Genomic DNA, 11,370 nt, shown 5'->3' with positions numbered 1-11,370 from the left:
ATGGTTGCCGGAGAGAATGGTTGTGGAAGAAGAGAAATGGGGGAGAAGAGAAAGAGGGAAGAAGAGAAAAAAAAAAACTAGAAGACTTAGCCGAAGGAAGAGACGTGGGAGAGGGAAGAAGAGAAGAAGAGAAAAAAAAATAGAAGAAGAGAACGAAGCGCGAGAGAGAAATTGGGAAGAAGAGAAGAAGAAACGCGGGAGAGGAAGAGAGAAGAAGAAAGAGAAAGAATTGCGGGAGAGAGAGATGACCGAAATTAATAAACAATTCGTTTAGATTTGAAACAGTTCTTTTCATATTTAAAAAGAAATATGAAATTACTGTAAATCAAATTTTATTTGAAAAGGGCTTGGCTAATTTAATGCAGGTTAACTTTCAATAAAATTATTTAAATTTAAAGATAAAATACACTTTAAAGAAACCGATGTAGATGCTCTAACGCGTAACAATTACCATGGCTCTTAGCTAAATTCATAATTTTTTTGACTTTTAACCATAATAATATTCTATCACCGGTCACAGACTCACAATTGGTAGAGTACTGTTCATAAACCAAATGAATATTTTACTTAATAAAAAAATACCCTCCAACTGCCTCTCTCCCCTGTCCCTCGTATTGCTCGAGCTTCCCCTTCGCTCTGTCACGGAAGTACTACACCATTTCTCTCTCTCTTCTCTTTGATTTTCTCTCCGCTGGCTGCCAAAGCAAGGGATTTTGACGATTTTCTCTCCGATTTTTACATTATTCTCTTGATCAAAAAGCTAAAAAAACTCAAAACTTTCTCACAACAACGTTCATCCATGGCGTCGACGATTTCTCTGACCGGTCAGATGCCAAGCCTGCAAGGAGTAAATGACTGGAGAAAGCCTTTCACTTTTCGCACTCCCTCTTTAATATGACCAAAAAAAATTACACAAAAAAAAAAAAAAATTATTAATATTTTTTTATTATATATACAGTATTGGATAATCTGGGAATTGGTTTTGAATGAATAGCTAGACGTAAATTCATGTGATATTATGCAAATTATGACTTTGCATTTGCATAATCCAATCCCAATGCTAATTAGCTTTCACTGCAGATCTTCTGAGAACATGCTGGCATTTGCAGAATGAGACCAGTATTCCTTGACAAGCTGCCCAAACAGCGAGTCCTCCTTGTTCATCAGCTTCAGCGGATCATCATATTCTACTATTTTACCTGCTTAATGTCAAAGAAAAATATTATTTCGTCGTCATTTTAATCATTAATTATCTCTTGATACAGATCATTTGACGCCAAACAAAGATGTAACAATAACTCACCATCTCTGATAGCCAACACCATATTGCAGTCCATCACAGTGGGGATTCTATGAGCAACGGTTATTACAGTGCAGTGAGCGAATTCTTTTCGAATGGTTTTCTGGAGGATGGAATCGGTTGCAGTGTCGATTGATGCAGTGGCTTCGTCGAGTACTAAGATCCGGCTTTTCTTCAGCAATGCGCGTCCCAAACAAAAGAGTTGTCTCTGTCCCATGCTCCAGTTTGATCCATCTTGTATTACTGCATGCATGCAAATCCAACTCCATCGTTAGTTTTTAAAAGCACTCCCTACAGACACTAGCGCACAATCATCATCTTGGATCTTACCAAAGGAATCCAAGCCCTCTTCTTTTTCTCGAATGGCCTCTCGAAGTTGACATTTCTCTAGAACCTTTTGCACATTCAGAAGAGAAAACCCGTGTCAGGAATGAATGATATTTGTATGGCATTTTTCTTCGGAAGAATTGCTAAAAATTATGCCCCATTTCATTCTATTTCATTAGGTTGATATGATATTGTTCATCTCATGAAACAATAGTTAATCAAAAGCTAATGGATAATATATCTTATTTAAGAGATATGAAATTAAATTATGTCTATTAACAATATAATTTATGCAACTGTAAGGTTGCGTTTGAGTAATGAAGTATTATGAGGTATTCTATAAATAGTAGTAAAAAAATAATGATAGAATATTAAATAATAGTATGAATAGTAATAAAAAGTAAGTAAATAATAATAATAAAATAATAAATAACAGTAAGTTTACCTTGACATCCAAACTAGGCCTAAACAACTAAACAAACTGAGAGAAATTTTACCTCCCATATTTCCTGATCAGTGTGGGCTGACAAGGGGTCTAGATTGTATCTGACCGACCCAGCAAAGAGTGTTGGATCTTGGGGTATAATTCCTAAACGAGACCTTAGATCATGAAGCCCAATTGTAGCTATGTCAATCTCATCAATGATGATCCTTCCCTCTGTAGGCTCCACCAGACGAAACAACGCACTGATCAGAGTTGTCTTTCCGCTGCCGGTCCGGCCAACAATCCCGATTTTGTGCCCTCCTTCAAATGTACAACTTATCCCCCGAAGAACTAGCGGAGCATTGGGCCGATATCTCACCTGATTATTGTAAATACATTTTCTATAATTCTCTTAAAATTTGTCAATGATAAGAAAAGATAATATATAAAGTGAAATATTTTAACCACAAAGTTATTACATAAAAATAATCTTATAAATTGACGCGATTGGATGTGATTTATCATATTGTAAACTTATTTTTATTATAAAGTAAATCCGACAGATCACATGAAACCACGTCAGTTCATGAGATTATTTTTGTATAATTCTTATACGAGGGTAGTAATCCTCACATATAAACTAGGTCATTTTCACAGTTCAGACATTGCATTTGCTCAAGTAATTAATGCTATATCTATCTTTAGTTAATGTTTACCTTCAAATCACGTATCTCCAGTTTGCCAATGACAGGCCAATTATGCATAGGTCGACGACCTTCCATCACTTCTGCAGCTTCACTAGGAATATGCATGTACTGTTCTAACCTTTCTACAGAAACAATCAAGTTTTCGAGCAAACACCAGCTTTGGACAGAAGCAATAACGTGTACATTTAAAGAAAGACCATATGACAGTGCCATTCCAATGAATCCTGACATAAAAAAATGTGACAAACAGATTTGACACTAATGAGTTGCCGCACATGGAAATACAAATCAAAGAGCTTAATTTGGATGAGAGATGGTGCATGTTCAAGAAAGACCAGTAAGCAGATAAGATTCAATCACTGCAAGTTTGAGATCTTGGAAATGTTGTGTTATGTGCGGCAGTTATGATGAAAAGTACATAAAAAAAAAAAGAGAGAAAGCAAGAAAAACACAGATTTAACGTGGTTCGGCAGTATACCTATATCCACATGAACGGAGGTTGAATTTTCACTAATTGTCAAAAGTAGAGTTATATCATATGTATTTATACTAACCCTAGCCGCACAAAGGTATTATTGATTGAGAGAGAGAGAGAAGAAGCAATATGATGAATGAAACTTGTTGGGTTTTGCTCATTTGTGTGAATCCCACATCGGTGGGAGAAAAAATAAGGAGGAGGCTCCATGGCCTATAAAGAGGAGGCTTAGCTTCTTAGTTAATTACACCAAGTCATAAGTTTAATTAGTAACTTGTGACTCTAAGAAAATTCATTTAAGAAAATTCTTCTATTAGCATTTTCTTGTAAAAAGGAAAGAGGTGAGAGTTAAAGTTTTTCTAGTGGGGAAGCTTTATGGGTGTCATTTGGGGTGAGGAGAAAAATTGTGTGATTGTAATAATTTTTCACATAGTGTATTTTCTTCTCTGGGTCTGGTGGTTTTTCTCCTATTTTTTAGAGTTTCCACGTAAATTCTTGTGTTGTTATTATTTCTCTGTTTTTCTTCATATTTCACCAAAAAGTGGATCCTAGGGGTGAATTTGAGAGGTACAAATTCCTAACAAGTAGTATCAAAGCCACTAGGTTCTTTTTGGTGGGTGGAGTTTTGGTGTGGTAGTGTGGATACGTACAGTCTAAGGAAGTTCTGTCTAGGAGATTGGTATTTAAGTGGTCCAGTGTGACTCCAATTTTTCCTGGAAATCTTGAAGTTCTGTCTAGGAAAGAATAATCTTTTCTGAGAACTTACTTAGTGAGTACCATTCATTTTTACGGTAAAATTCATTGAAGCAATGTCAGGAAGTAAGGCTTCAAATTCTATCAGATATGAGGTGGAGAAATTTGATGGGAGAATCAATTTTGGCTTGTGGCAAGTTCAAGTCAATGATGTTTTGATTTAATCAGGATTACACAAGGCGTTGAATGGCAGACCAACCCCTGAAGTCAGCAGTGATACTAGCGTGACTGATGAAACAAAGAGCAGATCTGTAATGAGCGATGAAGATTGGGAAGATCTGGATTTGAGAGCAGCAAGTGCGATATGTCTGTGCTTGGCCAAGAATGTTCTTGTAAATGTACATGGAATATCTACGGGAAATGAACTCTGGGAAAAGCTCGAAGAGTTGTATCAGACAAAATGCGTCTCAAATCGGATGTACCTGAAGGAGCAGTTTCATACACTGCAGATGAGTGAAGGTACGACTATTTCAGATCATTTAAGTGTTCTCAATGGCATTGTCTCTGGCTATAATCTATTGGAGTTAAAATTGATGATGAGGATCAAGCCTTGAGGCTCATCTGGTCTCTTCCATTTTCCTATGAGCATATGAAACCTATTTTGATACATGGGAATGAGAAAATAATTTTTTCAAATGTTACCAGTAAATTCTTTTCTGAAGAAAGAAGACTATGTGGTGGAAGAAATGGTCCACCTGGGAACTTAGCATTGGTAGTAGCTGGTAATGGAAAGAAGAAGAAGAACTCTATGAAGATGAAAGTAGTCTGCTGGGGGTGTGGACAATCTGGGACGTCAAGAAAAATTGTCCAAGAGCAGGAGCAGGTTCGGCAAGTGGCTCTAAGTCAGTAAATGGAGATACTGGTAATGAAACTAATATTGTGTCTCTCTCCATGGAAGACGATGTCTATTAAAAGGAGCTTAATTTGGATGTGTTAATGTTAGCAGGTCTACAAGTTTGCACACAGGTATTGGTTTTGCATTAATGTAGGGTGTGTGGTGGAAATTTATGTCGATGGCTGATGAACTTCCAGGAAAGCCAAACGTGGAAGTTGCACCATAATTTTTCAGTAAGGTTATTTTCGACATGGACCGAAATTAAAATGCTTAGAATTGGTTTATTCTGAGTGGGTATGCTTTTATGGTGGAGCATGATAGCGGAAGTTATGAAGATCTTCATTGCGGTGGAGCGTGGTTGTGGGATCAGCCAAAGTCGCAAGGTGGAGATTGTTGGGTTTTGCTCCTTTGTGTGAATCCCACATCAGTGGGAGAAAAATAAGGAGGAGGCCCCATGGCCTATAAAGAGGAGATTTAGCCTCTTAGTTAATTACACCAAGTCATAAGTTTAATTAGTAACTTGTGACTCTAAGAAAATTCTTCTATTAGCCTTTTCTTGTAAAAGGAAAGAGGTGAGAGTTAAAGTTTTGATAGTGGGGAAGCTTTGTGGGTGTCATTTGGGGTAAGGAGAAAAATTATGTGATTGTAATAATTTTTTACATAGTGTATTTTCTTCTCTGGGTTTGGTGGTTTTTCTCTTGTTTTTGAAAGTTTTCACGCAAATTTTTGTGTTGTTATTATTTCTCTGTTTTTCTTCATATTTTACCAAAAAGTAGATCTTAAGGATGAAATACCAGCTTTGGACAGAAGCAATAACGTGTACATTTAAAGAAAGACCATATGACAGTGCCATTCCAATGAATCCTGACATAAAAAAATGTGACAAACAGATTTGACACTAATGAGTTGCCGCACATGGAAATACAAATCAAGGAGCTTAATTTGGATGAGAGATGGTGCATGTTCAAGAAAGACCAGTAAGCAGATAAGATTCAATCACTGCAAGTTTGAGATCTTGGAAATGTTGTGCTATGTGCGGCAGTTATGATGAAAAGTACATAAAAAAAAAAAAGAGAGAAAGCAAGAAAAATATAGATTTAATATGGTTTGGCAGTATGCCTATATCCACATGAACGGAGGTTGAATTTTCACTAATTGTCAAAAGTAGAGTTATATCATATGTATTTATACTAATCCTAGCTGCACAAACGTATTATTGGTTGAGAGAGAGAGAAGAAGCAATGCGATGAATGAAACTAAGGATGGTTGAAGATAAATACTACTAACCAGATGCAGAAGCTCCAAAATGAAGCAAACTTATGGCAAGTGCTAAGGATGAGAGAACAATTGCGCATATGATTTCCAGCCGTTGGATCAACCACTCGTTGGCTGAGAAACCATGAAAGTTAGCACTTGCGTTTGTGTCTATAAGATCCAGATTCTTTGAAAAGAATCGTTCTTGTTCCCCAAAAGCTCTGATTGTCATGGCTCCGGCAATTGATTCGGCAAGGTGACTTGCAAGCAAAGACTTGGTTATGCCATCAGTTCGCATCAACTCTTTTGCAGAAACAAGGTAGTATCTCTGTTTGTTTAGACAAAAACAAGGGCCAAACTTTGTTGAGAAGGCTGGATAAATAAAAGAAAAAGACACCTCCAAATGATGCAGGGCATAGCATCAGCACTAACATCACATGCTGACAGATGGTGAGTACCAACTTTGTGCGTTTATGAGTTTTTGTTAGTTCAACAGGATATTTATCAGAGGCAGAAAACCAAAACAAATTTCATTCAGAAATCAAACAATATGATTAGTGTTGGTATGCAGTACCTGTAATAGAATAGTCAGATAAACCATGGGTATTATGACAAACAAGACTGGCCAGGTTACAATGGCCAGTATTACATAGGTGGAGTATGCAGTCATAGTTGCAACAAGGGCAATGCTTAATTTGTAAGCCAAATCAATGTCGACCACACTCATATCAGAAGATACCTACAAAATTGAATACTGATGTAAGTTCCTTGCAAGTTTCTCTAAAGCACAACATGGATGTGTTACTTTTGAAACTCTTACCCGGCTGAGTATCCTTCCCAGTGGCGTGGAGTCATAGAAAGTCATTGGTGCCCGGAAAAGAGAGCTCAGAAGTGTAGAAAAAATAGATAGTGATGCCCCAAAACCTAAACCTACGACGGAGAGGGCTCTGAGAAGTAAAAACAAAACCAGGATAGCTCCAATCCCTGAGTAAACTGCAATCAATTTCACTGTGCTTACATTAGAATCTTGGATGTCAGAGGCCAACCAATAGTTTTGTATCAACTGCCCAACAATGAATATGAAATGGCATATAGTTGCCAATAAGAAGTAGAGAAAGCCCTTGCTCTGACTCAGATACTGTAGGTAAGGCTTTAGACCCGTGTTTCCGGATTCTCTTTCTTCTTGCTTAATCAATTGATCTCCTAGAGCTGATACTAACTTTTCCTCGTACTTGTTCTGAATTTCATCACCTTTAGAGGTTTTAGACTGCTGTGAAGTAGCAGACTTGGCTTGCCTCTGGGAACCTACAGTCTCATTGTGTGCATTGACAAAGTTTTGAAATTCTTGACTTGAAGCTAGCAACTGATCATATGTGGAAACACTTGGAACAACTCCTCCAGCTATAAACTGCCAACAGAAGTAAATGTAAACTGCTTGCACAAAGATTTGTATTGAGGATCAGGATCATAGCCAAGAACAATAAGCAGAGAAAGTAGCCTCGACAGGAAAAAATAATAATAGAACAAGCCAATGCAAAAAAGGAAAAGGAAGAAAACAGCAGTAGTTCACTGATCTACAGACCAGAATTGAATTAAATGCAGGAAGGAAGTCGACTTGGTGGGTCACCAGCAGGACTGTCTTCCCTGACAGAGCTTCCATGACATATTCCTAATGACAAGACATGTTAGCCTTCTCATAGAAAAATTACTAGGAGTTGCATAAATTGCAAGGAAATTAAATGTCATTACCTTAAACAGACTGGTTGCTGTATGTGCATCAACAGCACTGAACGGATCATCCAAGAGATAAACATCTGCATCCTGATAGAGCGCACGGGCAAGTTGAACCCTCTGCTTTTGACCACCACTTAGTGTAACTCCTCTTTCTCCTATTTCCGTGAGATCCCCAACTGGAAGCATCTCAAGGTCCTTTATAAGGGAGCACTGTCTAAGTACTTCTTGATATCTATGTGGATCCATGGGGGACCCAAAAAGAATATTTTCTCTAATAGATCCAGTTTGGATCCAGGCTGTTTGAGAAACATATGCTATCTTTCCATAAACAGAAACCTGGAAATTTAGAACAAAAGATTTAGCATGGTTTTTGTTTTCTAAGATATCTACTGTGTAGTTGATGCATATAAATAAGCCGGTGAGAACTGCATGTTCTAGAAAATGCGGTAGGGAAAACCAGAGAAGGGGAGAAACATGAAGTATTAAATTCTTCAAAAGATTTCTTGCAAAAACTTTTGAGTCTACTATGTACCGATTTGAAGTTTAGTTACAACCAGTGCCCGAGGATTGGATTGAAATCATTACTTACTGTGCCCCTGATGTTTGGAACTTCTCCTAGAATTGCAGCTAAAAGAGTTGATTTGCCAGAGCCAACCTCTCCACAAATAGCTACCTTTTCTCCTGGTTTAGCCACCAAATCTATGTTTCTCAGCGTGGCCTTCGCTGAATTAGTCTCCCATGATATTTCACTGGCCTTGATTAAAAGGGACTGCTCAACATCTTTGTCTTTACACTTTTGCCATTCATTTCTGTTCTGCAACTCTGGTGCCTCAAGGAATTTCACAATCCGCGTCCAAGAGACCTTTGCTTCAATGAACACTCCAGCAACATCAGGGATCATCCTGACAGGCTCCTGAACAATGCGCAGACTTGCTAGGAATGTGAACACATTGCTAGCAGATAATGGAACTTCAAAGAAGTAGCATGCCCAGAATGTGGCAACCGATACTAAAATGGGGGATGACCAAAACAAAATCAGATAGTACCCTTTCTGTAATAGAACTGCGAATATCCACTCTAATTCTTCTTTCCTTAACCCTTGTATGACATCGTTAAAATGCTTCTCCCAAGCATACAACTTCAAGACCTTCATATTTGCAAGAGCCTCTGTAATGGACTTCAATCTCTTATCTTGTGCCACCATGAGCTTTGTCTGATATTTATGCTGCAATTTGGCTACTGGGGAAGTTGCAAGCACAGTCAAAATGACTACAACTAGAGCTGCAACAGTTGCCAGCCCAACAGAATAATACACAATAACTAATGCAAGACACAGTTGGAGGCTTGTTGACCATATTTGATGAAACCAGTAAGGGAATTCCCCTATTCTATAGGCATCTACTGTGACATAGTTCATTATCTCACCAGGAGAATGAGCCACCTTAGCAGCATTTGAGAGTCTTAGTTGCTTCTGATATATAGCTGCAGATAGGAAAGATCTTACTTGAAGCCCAATCACCCTAGTTTGAAAGAACCACTGCCTTTCCGATAATGACTCCAAACACTTAGCTATGAAGAGCACTCCGGCCAGAACATACCCCTCGTATTTAAAGTCTGTTTTTCCTTCAGCAACGTCAATGAAGGCTTTGAGGAACAGAGGACCACTGGAAACCGTAAGGACCTTGATCAATGCATATAAACCAGAGATTAAAATAGCTTTTCTCTGGCAGAAAAAAATTTCTGATACCATGGAACGAGAATAATTTTTTCCCTCATGTTTTTGCTTGCTCGGTTGTTCTTCCAACATTAAGTATAATGTTTGTGCTCGATCTTCCTGCCGTAACTTTGGAATGTCAATCTCCTTAAGGATTTTATTTTTGCCCTGCTTCATTAAGCGATTCAACCACCAAAATGACATTTTACTTAGAAATCTAGCTTTGGCAAAAGGAGTGACGTTATCATTTGAAGAATTTTCAGTCGTGGCGATGGCTTCTTCACCTTGCAAAGGTTTGTACAACGCATCGTGACAGATGTCTGGATCAGTTTCCACATACTTGGATTCCTGAAATGAGCACAAGAGCAAAAGGGTTGCTCCAGGAAATGATAGAATATCCAAAACCACCTTAATAGATGCCGTTTTGTCCACAATAGCGATCCAAAAAGATGAAAAGCAGAGGAATCCTGCAAACAAGAAGGTGGCAATAGAACAAAGCTTCACTGTTGTGATATGTGGAAGGCGTGGCTTCTCAGTAATCACAATACAATTAATCAGCATCCATGTGAATCCTTGGAATAGCAGTTCTAGCCATCCATGCAAAGGTAAAATGGCTTTCTTTGCATTCAGCTTGTCAACAATTGTCCAGATCCCCAAGCCCAGGTAAGCCAAACCCAGACCACCATTATAAACGGCTGAGCATATCAGTATTGGAGAAAAGTGTTTAGAATTTGAGGGTGCTATTTTGTTCCTTGAGAATGATCTAGAAATGATGACATACAAGAAGCTGAGCAGGAGAAGGAGATCAACAGAAACGACCAAAAACTGGTTGATGCATGTATAGGGCAGGAGCATGGATAGAATATCGTAATTGCATGTATTATTGTCTTCCCCCGAACAATTCCCGCAGAATGCAATCCAGAGATCCATCACCACTCCTTATCTCTGTGCCTTGGAAGAGCTGCAGTCAGATACGAAATTATAAAGGGGAAAAAAAAAGTTTCATCAAAAAACAAAAAACAGCAACACCACCAAAAGATGTTTAAGTTCCCGGTCTCTTTTAATGAAGCTTTGAAGATAAACCAGAAGTTTAGACTACTATAATCAACTGATATATGCTCATGAAAGAAGTTCAACTAAACAAAACTATTCCATACAATCTTAAGACAGCCCTTCCATTGCTACAAAAGCTGTTCAAACTTTTATGCATCAAAGAGAGGGAATACAAATTTTCAGATGCAGGCAGATTGAAGGTTTTTATCAGCAAACATAAGCCTAGAAGAAGTTCGAAAAGATCTGTCAAAACAAGAACCTATGATAATCTATAGATACACTGACCAGCCAAGACAAGAACCTCAGAGACTTTAAGGAAGATCCTCCACGTTCAAACTCCAGACTGAACAGCCATGAAGATAAGCTGAAAGCTTTACAAATACAAGAAAGGCAACTCCATTTTCACCCATTAATCTTCAGTACATTCCGGAGCAGAGATATAGAGAAGCCAAAACCGAGTAAGTTGGCTTAACTTGTACGTCTTTTTATGGAATTGCATTGATCGGACAATAGTTCAAAGAATATTAAGCTAACTTTCCTATACCAAATCATTGTCCACGCTCCTTAATTCTACTTCTGAGCTAACAGTCTAGATCTGCCTCATTTACTCTAAAAAGCCCATCTTTTAATTACTTTATTACAACTTTTTATTTATTTTAATTACGTTATTACAACTTACATCCACTCTTACTCAGGTCTCCACTGGATCAGTGCCGTGGTGTTCGCCAAATTTGTCGAGACATGCTCAAAAAAGCTGTCCTCCCATGCATCCCAGAACAAAATTTAATATTGGC

At 38.1% G+C, this 11,370-nt stretch overlaps 1 protein-coding gene across 1 annotated transcript; it reads right to left on the bottom strand.

The window, feature by feature from the left end:
* Positions 1 to 920: 920 nt before the first annotated feature.
* Positions 921 to 11,151, bottom strand: LOC121268885 (ABC transporter C family member 10-like). Its single transcript, XM_041173151.1, has 12 exons — positions 10,862 to 11,151; positions 8,399 to 10,484; positions 7,825 to 8,145; positions 7,658 to 7,744; positions 6,896 to 7,483; positions 6,650 to 6,814; positions 6,109 to 6,403; positions 2,768 to 2,982; positions 2,125 to 2,430; positions 1,631 to 1,694; positions 1,304 to 1,543; positions 921 to 1,199 (listed from the first exon to the last, which is right to left on the bottom strand). The coding sequence occupies exons 2-12, from the start codon at positions 10,451 to 10,453 to the stop codon at positions 1,072 to 1,074; spliced, it is 4,464 nt and encodes a 1,487-aa protein (XP_041029085.1). The 5' UTR covers positions 10,454 to 10,484; positions 10,862 to 11,151; the 3' UTR covers positions 921 to 1,071.
* Positions 11,152 to 11,370: the final 219 nt, after the last annotated feature.

The sequence above is a fragment of the Juglans microcarpa x Juglans regia genome, chromosome 6D (genome assembly GCF_004785595.1).
Source record: "Juglans microcarpa x Juglans regia isolate MS1-56 chromosome 6D, Jm3101_v1.0, whole genome shotgun sequence".
Lineage (NCBI taxonomy): Eukaryota > Viridiplantae > Streptophyta > Magnoliopsida > Fagales > Juglandaceae > Juglans > Juglans microcarpa x Juglans regia.
The sequence above is the reverse complement of the archived record's forward strand: the minus strand, read 5'-3'. Positions and strand labels throughout refer to the sequence as shown.

What these genes read in the sequence shown, in the direction of transcription:
- LOC121268885 (XM_041173151.1), bottom strand. Translation starts at nt 10,453, where the DNA reads ATGGATCTCTGGATTGCATTCTGCGGGAATTGTTCGGGGGAAGACAAT. An exon ending in CTGCATTTAATTCAATTCTG is followed by an intron (nt 7,484 to 7,657) that starts GTCTGTAGATCA and finishes TTCTGTTGGCAG; the next exon opens with TTTATAGCTGGAGGAGTTGT. An exon ending in AGAGGGCTTGGATTCCTTTG is followed by an intron (nt 1,544 to 1,630) that starts GTAAGATCCAAG and finishes GCATGCATGCAG; the next exon opens with TAATACAAGATGGATCAAAC.